This window comes from Lactuca serriola, chromosome 8 (genome assembly GCF_051521515.1).
Source record: "Lactuca serriola cultivar US96UC23 chromosome 8, Lser_US96UC23_V15, whole genome shotgun sequence".
Taxonomy (NCBI): Eukaryota; Viridiplantae; Streptophyta; class Magnoliopsida; order Asterales; family Asteraceae; genus Lactuca; species Lactuca serriola.
Genome location: NC_136415.1, coordinates 199,827,357 through 199,847,069, shown reverse-complemented (window position 1 = coordinate 199,847,069; position 19,713 = coordinate 199,827,357). Strand labels below are relative to the sequence as shown.

Sequence of the window (19,713 nt, the reverse complement as noted above, 5' to 3'; positions counted from 1 at the left end):
AGAACGACTTCTCATCTAAAGGTTTTGTAAAAATATATGCATGTTGATCCGTTGTTTTCACAAAATGGACCTCAATGTTCTCGTCTTCTACCTGATCTTTTATGAAGTGATATCGAAGAGCAATGTGTTTGGTTTTTGAATGTTGCACTGGATTCTGCCAGATGCGAATGGCACTTGTGAGTCACAATACAAATGAATTTTCTTCATATTGATTTCAAAATCACGTAATTGACTTTGTATCCAAATAACTTGTGATGTGTATGCTACAACAGCCACATATTCTGCTTCTGCAATCGAAATTGAAACACACATTTGTTTTTTCGATTTCTGGATCACAAGTTTTCCATCCAATAACTGACATCCTTCTGATGTGCTCTTTCGATCAATTTGACATCCACCTAGATCTGCATCTGAGAATGCTTGTATTAAGAATCCTGTATTCGATGGATAACATAGGCCAAACAAAATTGTTCCGTTGAGATAGCGAAAAATGTGCTTGACAGCATTGAGATGGGTTTCGCTTGGGTTTGATTGGTACCTAGTAGAATAGCTAAACAATACACTTCTCTGAATACCAGCTCTACATATCACCTAATCAACAGATAGAGACCAAGACTCAACTATATCTCAGAGTACCGAAAACACACTAAGTCAACCATGGTGAAATTCAAAGTCAACGGTCAACTTGGTCCACTCAGATGAGTACGCAAGGCAAACTTAACTCCTACACTAGGCATACTCGGGCTTTGACCAAAGTTGGGAGGTTGACCACGTATGTGCTACGTACTCTAGGTTACACATAGTGTACTCTCATACTTCCTTTTTTCTTCAATAAGAGTCTAATGCATTAAGCTCTCACGTCCCAATTTCAAATCCAAGGCTAAAATACCACTAAGAGTCATAAAGATTCCAACTTTATGGCTTTGCATGCCCATTAAGTGCTTAACACATAAAATCCCAAGTTCTTAACACTTTAAGACCTTTTAGACCATGTATGGGGAAAAACTAAGCATCAAGAGCAACTTTTATGACACAAGACCCCTCATTAGTTCAGAAAGGTAAATTTATTCAATTAAGAGCATGCTATGCTCAAGAATCATCATAGTTAGGAGCAAAAATGTCCAAAATGAAGAAACGCCTAGATCTACAAGATAAAATGATCAAGCAAAGAGCTTTTTACCTTCTCGAGGTTGCTAGCAAGGAGAGAATCCCAGATCTAAGTTGCTTCCAAGCTTCAAGGTCTTCCCACCACCTTCTTCTTCTTCTTCTTCTTCTTCTTCTTCAAGAATGACACCAAAACACAAAGATCAGCTCAAATGCACTTTTCTCACTTAGGGTTAGCAATATGGATGTTTTCTCAGGTGGATACTGATGATGGAATTGTTGGGCTTTGAGCACTATAACACTTCTATGGTGCACATGCAACCCTAAATGCTTTGGTTCTATGTTTTCTCTAATTACACATGCATATTATCAATTTCCAAAGCATACATCCTAACTAGCATACAAATTGTCAAATGAACAATACAACTAGTTAGATGAATTACCTCTTAGAAGGACTTGTGGTTCTTGACCTTTGAAAGCTTGAGCACCCCAAGTGTGATGCCTCTAATGGTTCACAAACACCAATATGCAAGAGGAGGCTTGAGAGAATAAGTTATTTAGCACAAAATCAATACATACTCTCCAAGAATATTGTGGCTCATGTGTCACTGATTTTGGTCATGAGGGTGTGCTTTTATAGTGTAACAAATGCTAGGGTTACACTTTGTAAACCCTAATGAACTTTCATATTACTTAGGCTCCATGGGTTAACCTCCATGGACTATCCATAGCCCACCCAAATAACCATGAGTCATTAGCCCACACTATAAGAATCGTTGATTTACTCAATCAATCCCCATATATTTAGTTAGTCTCTTTTGATCACAAAATTAATTCCAAATTAATTCTTGATCAATACTAATTAAATAATATGATTTCATATTAATATATTATACTTGTAATATATTAATAAATCATAAATAAGCTTATTTTCAAAAGTCCATCCTATCAAATTGCATCGGTGAAGGCAACCTAAAAGGACCATGCTACAATTGGGTTAAGTACATACCAGTTATAGTTACGGGCTTAAACACCAAATCGAATAGGAATGAGAAGTGAGGTGATAATGATGCTTATATTTGGACCAAACCCTAAAAATTAAGGTTTAAGGATTTACCACGTACACCTTATATATGTGGTGTATGCCCAACATACTAGGGTCCGCCCCAGTACGCCTAGTGTACACAACGTACGCCCAACATACTATCTTGTGGCCAAAATCACCAAAATAACACTATAGGTCATTCTTGCAATCCTCTCAAGCCCAAGGGTCAAAATGCAATATTCCTTCGTACATAGGGTTAAATTTGAAATACCTCATCATCGGGATGCTATGTAGTGTTCTGGTGGAGACAACACATGAGAGACTCATTTATATTTCTTTAGATGATTGAAAAAGTTTCAATGAAATTATCACTATCCTATGCCATCCAATTGCCCAATTGATTCGCGACTTTGTTTTATAAGAGATCTGAACACTTGAAAGGTTCCAGACTCATGTTCATAGGAAGTTGGTCTTACCATGTATCATGGTTTAATCTGAACGGTTCATTATGTAACGACCCAAAAATCAAGGATAAAAATTTGATATTTTTATAAAGCTAAAACATTGATACCATTTATTTCAAACATTTATAATCTTCGTAAAGTAAAACATTTATCAGAGTTCATCCCAAAATCATTCATTGCGGAAATCATAGGTGTGTGCACTGTGATCAATTTGAGCTCTTCTTTTCCAAATCGATGATACCTGAAACCAAAACTAAAAACCGTAAGCACAAAGCTTAGTGAGTCCCCCAGAGCATACCCTACACACAATCCAGATAACACATATCATATTAGTTGTAAAAGCTATCTCTACCACATAAGCCCTACATATAATCATATAAGGAAGCCATGGAAACCCTCCAGGGTCTTACACCTAGTGCCACGGGAACCCCCACATGGTCTTATCTGCCATGGGAACCCCCACATGGTCTTCCTGCCAAACAAGAAATAACGCAAACTATACATACAAACATATGAGCTAAACATACAAACATATAAGGATGCCCTCGAAACCCTCCAAGGTCGTACACCGGGTGCCACTGGAACCCCTACGTGGTCTTAACCCACTGCCATGGGAACCCCCACACGGTCTTAGCATGGAAAGCCATGGGAACCCCTACATGGTCTTATATCCGACTGCCTCGGGAACCCCCTAGGGTCTTGCATGGAAGTATCAAAAAGACAACTAGCATACCAAATACCACACAATCAACTAGCATATTGCATATATAACTATTTGCCATGGGAACCCCCACATGGTCTTCACATAAATACATAATATATCAATAGCACATTCGCAAAAATCATCACAAATGGATAAATGGGCCGGCCTTGGTGCCTCAGACCCATTGGTTAGGTGAGAAGACTAACCTCGCACTGCAGAAGCTTCCAGCATGAATTCCTTAGCTGCTGCCCCGCCAATTTCCCGAGCTATCGCTACCAATCAATATACCCAATTAGCAATTGGGTCACATACCATAATCCTTAATCCATGCATGGGGTAAAATGACCATTTACCCCTGGGCCAGTATGATCCAAAACTAAGGCCCAAATCCAAAAAAAGCCCAACATTATAATGTCAATAAAACCATCAATGGCCTAATTTTCCAAATTGGGCCCAGACCATTCTAATGAACCTTATACTAAAGCCCAATATTCTCCTTAGTCAATAATCTTGTCCCCAATTGGCCCACGAAGGCCCACAACAATCTAATCCAAGAATTGGCCCAAACTGAGGCACACAAATGTGAAATCCATTCTATATTGGGCCACAAGGCCCAATACGCCCAACTATTCCAATATTGGCCGAAGTTACATTCAGACCCAACAAACCACAAATCCAGGCCCAAAACCATTAGGGCCCAAAGGTCCAAAGTCCACTAAGGCCCAAGTCCTCCTGAGAGCGTACGCCCAACGTACCTCTTTTGTATGCTTAGCGTACTGGGCAAATGGACCGTACGCGCAGCGTACTACATAGTACGCCCAACATACAAACAACTCATGCCCAAAATCCATTAAGTTCTTAATACTTGGCCCCACCAGTCTAAATCACAAATCTGAGCTATACTTAACGTCTAAACCTATCAAGTCACTGACTTGGTGACTTTGCATGCCCCAAACAAACCTAAACTCCAAAAATGGCATTCTACTTCCATAAAAGTGACCCTAGCTCATGCATGAACCCATTAAGACCTTCAAGATGGGAACTTTCTGTCTTAGGGACTCAAATAGCGTCAAGGGTGGCAAAAAGGTACCGAAAAAAAAATGGTAGATCTAAGAGATGAATGATCAAGTTCAAAGCTTTATACCTTCATCTAGCTGAGAATAAGTCCTAAAAGCCAGATCCGTAAGCTCCTCCTTGATCCCCATCTTTGCATCAAACCCCATCTTCTTGAAAATGGATGAAACACCCCAAAAATGGACTCCATAAGCTCAAAATGCCACCATGGATGATATGATGATTTCTAGGGTTTAGAGGGGTGGAGGCTGAAGATATTAGGGTTAGGTTATGAGATAAGGAGCTTAAATAGGGTCCAAGACCCTAAAATAAGGTTCTGATCTGACTGGAGTACGCCCAACGTACATATGGTATGCCCATCGTACTCCGAGGAACATTCGCGGCCATCCTGTTCAGTACGCCCAACATACTACCTTCTTCACTAGTACGCCCCGCGTACACTTTGTGTATGCCCCGTGTACTCGGCTAAGCCTGGAAACCACAAAACTTCCAAAGGCCATAACTTCTTCGTTATAAGACAAATTCTGATAATCCTTATATCCACGGAAAGGTGACGAGAAGCCCTACACTTCTAATAACTCAAATACAAAAATCCATTTTCTACAAAAGCTCGAACTGCCACTTTACTGAAATACCCTTAGGCTCCAAAACACGAACCGAACACCCGTATCACTTCTAATACATCACCCGCACCCAAATGGGCCTATCTTTTACCTTCCCAAAAGCCATAATCTTTATAATGACCAACCTTCGAGCCACAGCCTTAGCATAGGGGTCAATTCGGAACAGAGCATTACACATTAGTGCAAACTAATTCCAACAGATATTGACATCACTTAGTGATGTATTCATCATCTATCTTGATAAACAAGATTTGCATTTGTCATAAGAATTACGGTCAAATGATATCCAAAATCCCATCCAACTGATACATGGTATTGTGCTTCTTATTTATGTATTCAAGACTATGATTCCACAAATACATTTCACCCAAACTCGTTTGGATGTATTTGAATCAGTACATATTTGTGGTCAATCTGAACGATCTATCAGTTAAACTAACTTCAACAACTATTCGCACAATAATGCATCTTATTCAAATATTCGAATCAATTTTGAACTATTTCTACTATACTAGTTTCATATATTTTGTTGGTCCCAAACCCTTTGTAGATTCATAGAACGGATACAAACACGAATGAACGGTGAAGAAAACAAAAGTATCACAAAGATATTTTTTACCAAGAAAGAATGTTCACACCAAGAAAACGAGGTCACAAAGACGGTAGCCAAGGCTTAATTAGGATTTTAACCTAATACATGAAGATATACTAATCTATGCTAGTGAATCCCTTCAATCAAGGGAATGTATCTAATCTACATATAAACTAATCTAGTACATAAGGAATGGATCAGAAATACCCCTGAAGACTTCTTATGACCTTTTGGTTGTGGACTGAGATGAGAGGCGTGGACCCATAAACTTGCTTGAATAAGTAACTTCACACCATGAGCATGATGCTCAGAGCATCTTAGAAAAAAGTTTATATCATGTACTTTTCTTATCACCATTCTAAATACCATACCAAAAAGGAAAACTACCATTCATTGAGTATTCAGGCAACACAAGTTTAGTTGTGCAGTGAATAAAGAAACACCCAGGTGCATTCAATACGGACCTGCTGCAGCCATGTATTTGCTTTGATAATTATAACATACACCATACATTCTTACGTAAGTACAAGAAACATCACACTTTAACAAAACTTTTATACAAGTTCACATATCCAATGAGAACCTTGTATTAAGATTTGACAAAACTACCCTTTAGCATCCGTTCCACTTCCATATGCGACAATTAGACGATGATAAGAGCTTTAATCTTTGAGCCCAAAATCCATATCACATAAATAGGAAACACCAAAAATATATTTTCATTTGTATTCTCTTTCATGTTGAAGTCATACCCATTAGACATGTCTTAAATTCGATTTTTGCAAAGGAAGAGGTTGTGAGGCAACTTTTGATCAGCAGCTGAAGAAGATTTGTTATTTTAAGAGAAATACCAGTTTCAGAGCTCAATCAGGAAGCATCAGCATGAACTCATCGATCAGCGAATGTGACACTGATAAGTGTGATGAAGCAGTGAACCATGTATCAACGTGTAAGCCAATCAGTGTGAAGGTCCTAACTGTGGATTTTTTTGGTAGCACCTTCTCTTAAATTTAACTACCTAATGGACCGAAAAGTTCACTTGAATTTAGGAGACTAAGTAATTGTATTCAATTGTACCATTACTTTTTGATAAAAGTTAGTTTTTTTTGAGAATCAAATAAGTAACAATTGGTACGAAAACAATGTGAGAGACTAGAAAGAAGTATGGTTGTAGACATTGACCTTTTTCTTTTGGATGAAAAATAACAGTAATAAAGCCATGTTATTAGAACATAACCTCTCTTTTGTACGCATAAAACACCATTCTTTCTTCTGAAGAGATTTTGTACTGGAGCCTGACAACCTATTATGTGACAAAAACTTCACATACATACAAGCGATATATGAACCAATAGGTAAACACATAACCCAAATTGATGACTGGTCACATCATTGTGCATGCAAAACTTTACAAAACAAATCTACCAATAATCTTTTAACATCATAAGTAGAAATAATAGTATAAACAACATTTCACGTTTTTTTCTTAACAGGAGAGACAATTAAATATAAACTTTGATTTAGCAGAAGCACTTATGAACCCATTTAAGAATTGGTTTTGGGGCATACCTTACTTCTGAAAAGTTCTTATCGAATGTAGAACAACCAACTTGAGGTTTTAGAACACTCCTCTTCCTTCCTGGAGACTTTTGATTCCAATGTTTTTTTCTATCTCCATTAAATATCTTTGTTTTAGGTTCAAAAGATGATTTCATGATGACCCAAAATTGATTCATCTTACCTGGATTTGGAGATGGCATCTTCTAAAACCATACCTTCTTTGGCTTTGAGAGATTAGTCTACCTTTTCGTTGCAAATGATGTCCTATAAAAAGATTTATTTAAACAAGAATATAAATCAGGAAGCTCGGTAGCATGAGATCTTTTGATGTTTGGGGTCAGAGATGGAGCTTGAGTCTTCACAGTGTCAGAAGTCTTGGCAACACAGAGTTTCTTTGCAGGGAGATCCCTCTTGGTGGATCGGATTATTTTGTGAAATCTGGTTTCAAAGATTGGAATAGGAAATCAGGACTAGATGATCATAAAGCTGGAACTCCACATAATATTGCTATCCAAAAGTGTCAAAATTTGATGAACCAAAGGCAATGCATAACTACTGCTTTTGAGAAACAAACCACTTTGCAAGAAAAAGAATATCGTATTCGTTTGAATGCTTCAATTGATTGTCTTAGATTCTTATTGCATCAAGGATTGACATTTCATGGTCATGACGAGATAGATGATTCAGATAATAAATGTAAGTTTCTTGAACTTTTACAATGGTTAGCTGATCGGTGTGATGTGGTAGATCTTATTGTGTTAAAGAATGCTCCAAAAAATACACAATTGAAATGCAGTGATATCCAGAAAGATATCGTGCAGGCATGTTTAGATGCAGTTATAAATGTTATTATGGAAGATCTTGGAAAAGATTTTTTTGCAATTTTAGTAGGCGAGTCATAGTCACGTGTGTTTCTTGTAAAGAACAATTGACATTAGTATTGAGGTTTGTAAATAAAAAGGGAGAAGTTGTAGAAATGTTTGTTGGTCTTAGACATGTCAGTGACACTTCAGCTTTGACACTAAAGGAAACCATTTATGATATGCTCTCAAAATGGAATTTAAGTAATACTAGCATTAGAGGGCAAGGCTATGATGGTGCTAGTAACATGAGTGGTGCATTTAATGAATTGAAGGCTTTGATTATGAATGAAACAAAATATGTATACTTTATTCATTGTTTTGCTCACCAATTACAATTAGCCGTAGTGTTTGTTGCAAAAAATCACACGAATGTTAATGATTTCTTTGATGCGGTTTATCGGCTATTAAACATTATTGGATCTTCCTACAAGCGACGAGATAATTTAAGAATAAAAAAAGCAAATGTGGTTATGGAAGCCTTGGTTGAAGGTTTGCTTTATAATTATACTAGATTTATTATTAAAATATTTTGTAGTTATCTTATGCTAATTAAACTTTTATATGTTAAATTTTAGGTGAGCTTTAGAGTAGTACCGGTTTGAACCAAGAAGTGGGTATCAAACGACCATCTGATACTCGACGGGCTTCTCATTTTTCATCTCTATTGAATATAGAAACATATATTCTTCCATATGTGAAGTACTTGAAGACATTGGTATAGATAATAGTGATCGTGATCGTGATCGTGATCGTAAAACTGAAGCAATTCGCATCTTAAGGTTATTAAAGTCCTTTGATTTTGTGTTTTGTCTACACTTGATGGTTGATATCTTGGGAGTCACAAATCATTTGAATACAACATTAAAAAGAAAAGGCCAAGATATCGTAAATGACATGAATCAAGTAAGCAACTCTAAAAAAGCAATTGAAGATATTAGAGATGTAGGATGGGAACCACTTTTAGGGAATGTTATTTTGTTTTGCAATAAACATGATGTTAGAATCGTGGATATGGAAGATGAATATTATGATGGATTCAGTCGTCGAAGAGGTTCACAGGTAGGTAACGTTTGATATTACCAACTTGATTTATTTATTATGTTTTGTAATTTTCTTATTAAAGATTCATTTTTTAGGTTAACAACTTGCATCATTATCATGTTGATGTATTTAAGGTGGTGATTGATATGCAACATCAAGAGCTTAACCATCGCTTTAACGAAGCCAATACGGAATTACTTCTTTGCATAACTTGTTTGTGCCCGCGTGAGTCTTTTAAAGCCTTTGATTTGGATAAACTAATGGAAATGGCTACACTTTATACGGAAGAATTTCGAACATAATATGACCTTCAAGTTCTTGAAGTTGAACTTAAAAATTACATTAAGGATGTACGAGAAGATGAACGATTTAATCAATTGAAGAGCATTGGAGAACTTGCCAAAAAGATGTTTGAAGAAAAAAGTATATAATATATCCTAAGGTTTACCTTCTCTTGAAACTTGCATTGATCTTACACGTTGCAACAATGAGTGTGGAACGTACATTTTCAGCAACGAAGTTGGTAAAGACTAATGTACGCAATAAAATGGGTGATCAATTTTTATGTGATAGTTTGGTGTCATATATTGAAAAAAAATGTTTAAAATAGTATTAGTAATGATACAATTGTCAAATTATATCGAGCTATAAGACCTTGTCGGGTACAATTGTAAGAACTTAATTTTTCTTTTTTTGCTTTTACGATTTGATCCGATTCGAACCCGCAATAATATTTTTTATAGTATTTTTCTTCTTTTATCGGTTTCTTTTAAATAATAAACAATGTAGTTTTACGTTATAGACCCGTCACTGTGTTTGGAACATAATATCATAATTACTGTCCATCTAATAAATATTTTTTTAAAACAAATCATCGTTGTATGAGACTATAATAAATAAAGGATTGCTGTGCACAATAAACTTTTGATTAGTGTTACATCATAAGGTGAATGTTGAATATTTTCCTTTTATATTGAAAACTCAATTTATTAGAATATTTCTTTATATAAACATATATTTAATCTTATTTTAATACAAGCATTTCATAAGTAAAAGATATAGATATTAGAATCAAAATCCGTCCATGAATAGGTCCCGATTCATTTGCCAAAGTAGTCACATTTTTTTTAAACGAATCATCGTTGTATGAGACTATAATAAATAAGATTGCTGTGCATAATAAACTTTTGATTAGTGTTACATCAGAAGGTGAATGTTGAATATTTTCCTTGTATATTGAAAACTCAATTTATTAGAATATTTTTTTATATAAACATATATTTAATCTTATTTTAGTACATGCATTTCATAAATAAAAGATATACATATTATAATCATAATTCGGTCCATGAATGCGTCCCGATTCATTTGCCAAAGTAGTCACATTTTTAAACACGGGTTATACATGTTACGCGCATAAATAGCAACAAATCATTTTGGTAGCAATAAAGATTGTACACAAAACCACTTAGGTTGTGGTGATTTGGTAAGACATATAGAAGATATTGTGGATAACCTATTAACCCGTTTTAAATACTGGCACACAATTCAGCCCTTGTGGCCATGGAGGTTCGTCTGTAGTGACTCCAGGACATGAGTCAAAGCCTCATGTTTGCAGCGGGAGATTAATCGATACGTGAAAGCTGACCCGGAACCCCGTCGTTAGAGAAGTTCCCTCTCCCAAAAAAAAGATTGTGTACACAACAATATGGTAACTTAAAGAAACTTGTTAAATGTATATGGTACCTACTTAATAATTTATTTATATTTACTTGATACTTAGTGTAACAATATATTGTAGTTTTGATTTATTTTAGACGTTAACTGTATAAAGTTACTAATATTTTAACCATTTAAATCAAAATATTCTACAAAACCTCTAAACTTTGATAAAAACAGGCTTCAATTTTTACAAAGTTTAAACCATTTTCTTTGGACTATCCAAGAGGCCCAAACTCACATTTGGCCCATGTTCATCTTCCAACGTCCAAAGTTCATTAGTACAAAAGGTATTTTATATATAAACAAAATTTTTCCATATACAATAATTAATACAGTAAAGTATTGTATTGTTAAATCACAAATTGAAATGTAATTAGAAAAATTATTATGTACAAATCAATTTTTTACTATTAGATGTATACATAAGTTTTTTTATATCATTTTTAATGGTTAAATTTAAAGTTCTGTTTTTTTTTTTTCATTAGTTTTAATTTAGCAAAAACCTATCACTTCATTGGAAATATTTCATTTATATTGTAAATTACTGAAATCGTCCCTGTGGTTTGGTCAAAATCGCACGTTTGGTCCTTAACTTTTTTTTCGCACTCAAATCGTCCCTGTGGTTTGATTTTGTTGCGTTTTTAGTCCCTATGGTTTGATAAAAATTGCATGTTTGGTCCCTAACTTTATGTATGTTAGGGACCAAACGTGTAATTTTGACCAAACCACAGTGACGATTTCAGTAATTTATTCTTTTAAGTATTACGCTTAATGTGTTTATAATTTTTTAAAATTATATATGTCATTCTAAGATTATAATATTTACATCCATATCCAAATTCATATTTTAATTAATCAAACTAATATAATTTCAAAAAACTATCTAAAAATCAAAATTATATATGATATTACTGAAATATCCTTCCTTAATGAATGATTAAATTTAAACTATTTTAATTAGGAATAATCTGATTCATACTGAAAAGCTTCAAGCCACTTTCTCATTTTCTTCTCCTATATGATGTTTTCTCATGCTATTTTCCATTCTTCTCATTTCCTAAACTTTTTCACATGTTATCGAAGCTACCAAGTAACTTTTAGAAATAATGTCAAAAATCATAACCATTGATAATATTTCTAATAATAACATAGTCATTTTGGATTACCTTTAAGCATTAGTCAGTAATTAAAAGACAAAAGGAATTTAAGACAAATTAGTTTATTAATTTTTCATATTGTAATAAATTAATTAGAAACTAATTTGTACTTAATTGGAAGTTAATTAATTACATGGACTTACCGCGACTATGCTCACTCACTCTCATCCTTACCACCCTTATCGCATTTTATGTGTTTTGATTGGAGTCATTTACAATAATATAAAAACAAGAATCTTATTTTACTCATGAAAAACAAACATTTTCTTTATAACTTCTTGACGAAGTATGTACGATTTTACGACATGTTAATTTAAAGGTATAGTTCAAAATGATGTAGCACTCACGATACTCAAGTGAATCTTAAGTCGTGAATCACATGTTTTGCACAGCTGATCAACCATCTAATCTATGATCCACAACTTCCCTGTTATGGACTAAGATAAGCATAATCGAGACTAACATTGCATTGACCATAGTCAATGAGTCTCAAAGATCTAGGTATGTCGTAGTGATTGCAATTGGCAAATAGTGCCTATGTAAAAAACTTCATGGTGTGAGTACGTCATCCCTCTTCACATCATAAAGTAAAATATAGATCTTAGCCTTATTAAATAGCTTTGTTTTCGGTAATTAACTAAGGATTAATCATATCAAACTAAATAAGAATTTAATTTCTAGATGTTTATTCCTAATTACAACAACATTCATTCTCATCCTCCACAACCACCTTACTCAAACTTTTCACTGCTATCAGTACTATCAAGGGAGAAAATCACTAGACCCAATTATCTAGACGGATCCGTAACTTGAGGATCACCCTAATATATGAGAACAAAGTATGTGTTCTTGATGACGATATCCCCGAAGTTACTAATGATGATACTAATGATCAAATAGTTGCTTAGGATAAGCAGTACGATGTGTCGACTAAGGTTGCTTGCCTTATGTTATCGACCATGTCATTCGAGCTCCAAAAGGGGATTATGAATCTTGGGGCGTATGACATAAACTTCCAGCTTAAGGAAATGTTTTAGGACCAGGCCCAATCGGAACGATTCGATATCATAAAGTCCATCATGGCATGCAAACTTCAAGATGGAGGATGTATATGTACGCATGTTCAGAAGATGAAATCGTACATAGATAGAATGGAGAATCTTGGTGAGAAATTCCCAAAGGAGGTAACCATTGATATGTTGCTTAACTAGCTTTCTAGTTCATACCATCAGTTCATCATGAACTATAGTATGAACAACATGGACATGAACTTGATGAAGCTACACGACATGTTGAAAACTACTGAAGCAAGTATGTAGAAAACTCGTGGCTCAAACTCCACCGCTCATTCATAGGGAATTGGACCTTATAAAAAGGGATGTGTGTGAAATGTTCATATCCACTATAAGGCACGGTGAACAATACTTCATTACATTACTGATGATTTCAGTAGATATTGCTATATCTATATGATTAAATAGCAGTTAGAAAATTTGGAAATATTCAAAGAGTTTTAAAGTGAAGTAGAGAATCAACTGGTCAAGAAGATCAAGATGCTCAGGTTGGATAGCGGTGGAAATTTTATGTCTTGAATTTTATAATAATATTAAGAATTAGTTTCATAATTATCTCCTCCTAGAATGCCATATCGTAATGGTGTTGCTGAGACACCCTTTGAGATGTGAAGTGAGAAATATCCCTCACTAGCACAATTAAAAGTCTAGGGTTGTGATTAACTAAAACCCATATTAAATAAGTGCTACTTCGTTGTTACCCCCAAAGTCTTTTGGATACTTATTTTACAAGCCTTCTAAGAACAAGGTGTTTGTGGCTCAAATGGGCATCTTCCTTGAGAAGGAGCTCATATCCAAGGAAGCTACTGGGATCCCAACTGAACTTAAAGAGATTCAAGAGTCAACTAACAAAGAGCCTATACTTGACACTAGCACTCAACCAGATGTTAAAACACCTGTCTAGGTAACTTATATTTCTACACTTCTTCTTCACAAATCCAAAAAGTTTGTCTCCCTCCCGAGTTTTATGGTTTTAATATTATTGTAGATGTAACGAAGTAAAAATAGCCTTCCATTTCGATGTTAGTTTCCGTTACTCAAATAGTTATCCTTCTAAAATGATTTAGAGTTTATGATAAGAAAATGAAATAAACTAAATAAAATGATGTTAATTATTAACTAAGAGAATTTATTAATATTGAAAATTATATAATTTAATTAAATCGTTTTGTGGTTAAATATAATTCATTAGAATTGTTTGAATGAAGTGAGGGAATCAAGTGTTAGTAAATGAAACTTATTTTTGTTAGAAAACAAGGGTGCGGGTATTGAATGTACAAGGATGGAACTAGAGGGACAAGTAGCAAAAATCGGCTTGTAACCCCAATGAGAAGCAATCGATGTCTTAATGAGGTTTCATTTGTTTCTTTCTTCCTGGCCTTTATGAAAACATTAACATTTCTTTCATCTGGTCTGGTGGTTGTTGCATTATTGATCAGAAGGGGAAAAGCAAGAGAAAGGAAGAGAGGGACAGTGGCAACAAAGAAGAAGAAAAGACAGGCAAGCTCGGGATATTGTTGTATTTTGTTTCTATTCTAGGTATCAAATCTATATCATGTTAATACTAGAAATGTTTAGAACCCTAAACAGTCACCCTAACAACCACCGGCAGCACCTATGCTGTTGGATGAGCACCACAACACCGCCCTGAATGGTGGTTGTGCGTTTGGTTACTTTCCATCTCTTAAGCGTGTGTTTCTTGGTGATTTCTAATTGGTTTTCTACGTTACATTAGAAGTTAAAACAACAAATTTTGCACCACAGAATAATAAAACTATTTTATGGGCGCATGCAACCTAGAAATCTATAGCTTTTCTCATAATAGAAACATACTATGAAAACTATGAACTAACATATGTAAATCGAAAATTACAAAGAGTTTGTGTACATATCTTTGATAACTGTCGAAAATACTCAAAGTTTAATCTTTAAGAGTTCCTTGGAAAACAAGCACCAAAAGTATGATGCCTCTAATTGCTCATACCCAATACCCTAGAAACCCAAAGGAACAACTTAGACGAGAGAATAGGGAATTTTCGAAATTTTCTTTTGAAGGGCTAGGCACGAATATCCCTTGCATATGGATCTTATTTATAGTTGGTGGAAACCCTCATTTGAATAATAAACTAATAATATTTTAAACCTATTCAAATCACTTACCTTATTAGCTAAAGGAGGCTTCCAAACCTTATGGACCTCTCCCAAAACCGTCCACCATAAGGAGGATTCTAGAATGTCTTCCTTTTTAACAATTAAACAATTGCAATTCAACCCTTAGACATTTAATTAATTCTAATCAATCCAAAACTAATTTCCAGTTAATTCTAATTAATTCTAAATTAATTATTTATCATATCTAATTAACTTATTAATCATATATTAATTAACAAATTATTTCCCTACTCTTCTAAAGATGTTCCTAGCTATTTCTAGTCATTGTGGGAAGATCAAAAAGGACTTTGTTTTTATTCCATAAGATTATACCAATTTAGTTATGATATTAGACACCTAAGCTAATAGTATCCCACTTGGATAAGTCATCAACTGCAATTGTAAGTAAGGAACTTGAATAAACAACAAAGTGTGCTTTCCAAAGCCAGTGTCTAACTCTGAATCATATCAGACATTGGCCCTAAGATAAGTGATAAACTATTCCTTCGTTCTATAATATCTCGTATGGACATGAGACATGGATACAAATCAATCTCATAGTCTAAGATTATATTTCCCAATTTCTGATTTTTTATGACATTATTAGACTACGAATTGAACACATCAATTTATTCTAGGTTGGGTGTAACACCGGAATCCTGGTACGATTTCTATTTATGTAATTTCTATCATTTTGCCTTCGACTCGGCGAGTTGGAGGCCCGACTCGCCGAGTAGGAGCCATTTTGGCACGAGATTAAAGTGAGGGACTCGGCGAGTCCATGCTGGACGAGTAAAACCCTAACCCGGGTGTTTGCACCCTAATTAAACACTCTAACTTGGCCTCCCTTGTCCCTAATACTTCCAAAGAGCTATGTAGCGAAACCCTAGCCCCCATATTGTTCTTGTGAGTGATTTTGGGTTTGTGAAGGAAGTTTGGAGCTTAGAAGAATGGAGGTGGTTGAAGAGTGCAAGGAGGGGAGGTAGATCTGAAATCTACACTGTGAGAAGCTTCCATTCAGGTAGAAAAGTCCCTACCTTGATCACTAGTTCATTAGATCCCCTTTTTGTCCCAAATTGGTGGTTTTCAAGCCCTAAAACCTCAAACTCCATGTGTTTATGCTCTATGTTCTGAAAGGACTTCAGATATGGACCTTATGGACATCTTAGAAGTGTAAAGTCTCTGTCCTTGAAGTGATTGAGGTCCCTATTGAGTTCATGACCTCATAAAGAGCTTGGAATTGCCTTTTGAAGCTCATAGGGCTATGCATGCACGTAAAGTTTGCAACTTTACGTGATAAGCATGCCCTAGGAGCTTAGATCTATGGTTTGGAATCGTTGCATGTCTCAGATTTGGTCTGTATGGGAGGAGAGTTGAAGGGACTCGGCGAGGTCCAAAGTGGACTCGATGAGTTCTATGAAGATGGTCTTAGACTCGAAGAGTTGGATGAACAACTCGACGAGTCATTTGAAGATTGCCAAGAACTCGACGAGTTGTTCTTCAAACTCGGCGAGTCATATGAACTGTTACTGAGTTAAGACGGGTTTAAGTGTAGAAGGTCCAACCCTTCGTAGCAGCACGTGGAATTAGCAATTTAACGTGTAGCAATAGTCCCAGAAACCCAAATCCTCAAGATGGATGCTCTAGTGAGGATTTGGAAGCGAGTAGGATATCTGCTCGTAGGACTCAGCGAGTTGTTCTCGGACTCGGCGATTCGGATCGCGAGTGGGTCTGATCGTCCCAAGTAGTAAGTTAAGGGTGACTCAGTGAGTGGAAGAGGGACTTGATGAGTTAGTGCTGGGATAGTAGGAGAGGGACTCGGCGAGTCTGTGCCATGACTCGGCGAGTCCAGTCAACTGGAAGTTGACTTTGACCAAGGAGTTGACCTTGGACCAGGGGTATGTCAGTCATTTGACCTAAGGGTATTTAGGAGTGACTAATCTATGTTTATGGATTTATAGCCGGAGAATTACCGGTGCAACTTTCAGTCTTCTAGCAAGCAGACTTTCAGCAGCTACTTTTCGAGGCGAGTTACCTTCCAGTAGCGGTGGGTCTACGGCCACAATGCCGGCCCACCAGTAGCAGTTGTATGTTAGATGATTGTCTTTGTGATATTCATCTAGGTTTGCTACTACTTGATATGTTTATGTGCTAGCATTTTATGATGTTATGTGATAGTGGTAGTAGTAGGGGTGAAATGGTCCCCGGTTACCGGTCGATAGGACCGAAGGGGTAGTTTAGTACCCAGCCATGCTAGCCAGATTATGATTTGTTTGATATGATATTTTGTGGTAGTAGTAGGGGTGAAATAGTCCCCGGTATCTGGTCGAAAGGACCACAGGGGAGGCCAGCACCCAGATATGCTAGGCAGTATCCGGTCGAAAGGACCGAAGGGGAGACCAACACCCAGATATGCTAGGCAGTATCCGGTCGAAGGGGAGGCGAGCACCCAAATATGCTAGGCAGTGTCCGGTCGAAAGGACCGAAGGGGGGGGGGGCAGCACCCAGATATGCTAGGCAGTATCTGGTCGAAAGGACCGAAGGGGTAGGTCGGGCACCCATATATGCCTGACGGTATTTGTATGTTATATGATTGTATGGTATGTGGTACGATGGGGGAACTCACTAAGCTTCGTGCTTACAGTTTACAGTTTTTTTTTTCAGGTACCTTTTCTTCGAAGGGGAATGAGTTGGCGCGGTAGCGACACATCATACACACACATTGTTTTCCGCACCATAAGTTATTATGGGATTTGTACTCTGACATTATGGTTGTTTTTATGTTTTGGTTTTCAGACACGAAATATGTTTATGAAATGATAGGATTAAACGATGTTTATTCACAAATGTTTTGCAAAGTATTGATTTAAATATGAAATTTTTGGACGTGAAAAATTGGGTCGTTACAAGTTGTTATCAAAGCCCTGGTTTGAGGGATTCGGACACACCTTCGGGGGTGTCTGAACTCAAATCAAGGGATTAAAGGATTTCGAAAAAGAAAAAGTTTTCTAAAGGATTAAGTAAAGAGTTTTAAGAAAGAACGAAGTGTGTGATGTGCGCGACCGGCCGAGCTCAAGTAAGTATTCCCCAAAGTACCCATACAATGTTATATTGTGTTTATCAAATTTAGTAGAACAACATGCTAGAATAGGAATAAGGATCTAGGAATGATGCCTTATGTGCCTGCTCTATGTGCTTCATCTTATGAGAATTGCATGCTAGTATTGAGTAGACAGTAGTAGGATAGCCTAATTAGGTTATGTCTGGTAGTATGAGCTTAGCATTATATGCTAGTTCAGCTTCTTATTTTGAGGACAGATTTGCTTGAGTAGTTTTCCTCCGTCCGAATCCTGCTTGCTTTGTGCTACGTGGGACTCTGCGTGATGCAAGTTAGTCCTTAGGTGAATACGTCACATTACATGTGATCAGGGTTGAATAATCTCAGAGTACTGGATTTGGCCCTATTACGCAGCTCTTGTTTGAGTCTAACCGTTGTAAGGACGAGTATGTTACTTGAAGGATTATCTGAGCCTCATCACATGTGATGGTATTCAGGTAATGGCTAACTGGCATTACAAGGAAACCTTCAGCGGTTGAGGATCGGTTTGGGTGGAGTCAGAGATTTTCCCTGGGGCAAGCCTAGAATGGGAATAACTGAGGATCAGTAGTGGAGAAAGGGATCTGGTGAAGTCAAAGCTGTCCTTAAGGAAGGTACAGATAGATGTGGAAGGTAGTATGGCCCGTACTACTGAAAGCAGAGGATCCGTACCCGAATTAAGGATGGCTGAGGCAAGACCAGGGAACTTGTAATAGATGTGATCCATTTAGAGGTATCAGTATCACTAATGGTTGCCTGTAGATGAGAGGCTACGCGAGTTCGTCGCATCAGAGATCACCAGAGGCATCCTTGAGTCGACCCCCATCATTTTCGGGTCGATCAAGGAAGGGATAATTGAGCTGATGGAGGACCGCCTCAGGGCGTTTAGGAGTGACATGGCATCTGGCCAGTCAGGATCTCGCACACTGTCCTTTAAGGACTTCAGGGGCAGTGGTGCATTGGATTTCCGTGGGGCTAAGGACCCCATTGCTTCCATACGATGGATTGCGGACATTGAGTCTGCACAGCTGAACAGCTTCTTCCCCGAGGGGTCAAAGGTGAGATATGCAGTAGGGTGTTTGAGAGACACAGCTAGAGACTGGTGGGAGTCTGTTTGTGTAACAACCCGAAGTTGTTCATCGCTGAAAACCCGTTCTACTCGAATAACTCGTCGGAAATCGAAATGTTCCGTTATCATTTTGGGCTTAGTTATCTAAATTATATGTTTATTATCATTCAATGAGGGTCCAAATCATTTAGGAACTCATGAATTTAGCTCAAAACATTTATTTCATAAGTTTTAGAAATATCATCGTCGGGTGACGAAAACTCAATCGGGTGCAACCCAAAGCATCGTTTAAGGCCGGTATCGGGTAGAATTCCACCATGTCCAAGTTTTAGGAACTATATAAACATGTTTAAACACTCATTTGAAGCTTTTTCC

General features: G+C 36.6%; 2 protein-coding genes across 2 annotated transcripts; both read left to right on the top strand.

Annotated features, from left to right (window-relative positions):
• The first annotated feature begins 7,479 nt into the window (after positions 1-7,479).
• On the top strand, positions 7,480-8,067 carry LOC145067749 (uncharacterized). The gene has a single exon (XM_079014811.1). It carries the CDS (start codon positions 7,480-7,482, stop codon positions 8,065-8,067), a length of 588 nt encoding a protein of 195 aa, XP_078870937.1.
• Positions 8,068-8,141: 74 nt separating this feature from the next.
• LOC145067748 (uncharacterized) lies at positions 8,142-9,371 on the top strand. The gene is made up of 3 exons (XM_079014810.1): positions 8,142-8,517; positions 8,729-9,087; positions 9,165-9,371. The coding sequence occupies exons 1-3, from the start codon at positions 8,142-8,144 to the stop codon at positions 9,369-9,371; spliced, it is 942 nt and encodes a 313-aa protein (XP_078870936.1).
• Positions 9,372-19,713: the final 10,342 nt, after the last annotated feature.

Coding starts and splice junctions, on each gene's coding strand:
- LOC145067749 (XM_079014811.1), top strand. CDS start 7,480: ATGAGATCTTTTGATGTTTGGGGTCAGAGATGGAGCTTGAGTCTTCAC.
- LOC145067748 (XM_079014810.1), top strand. CDS start 8,142: ATGTTTGTTGGTCTTAGACATGTCAGTGACACTTCAGCTTTGACACTA. Junction 8,518..8,728: donor TATGGAAGCCTTGGTTGAAG/GTTTGCTTTATA, acceptor CCATATGTGAAG/TACTTGAAGACATTGGTATA. Junction 9,088..9,164: donor GTCGTCGAAGAGGTTCACAG/GTAGGTAACGTT, acceptor TTCATTTTTTAG/GTTAACAACTTGCATCATTA.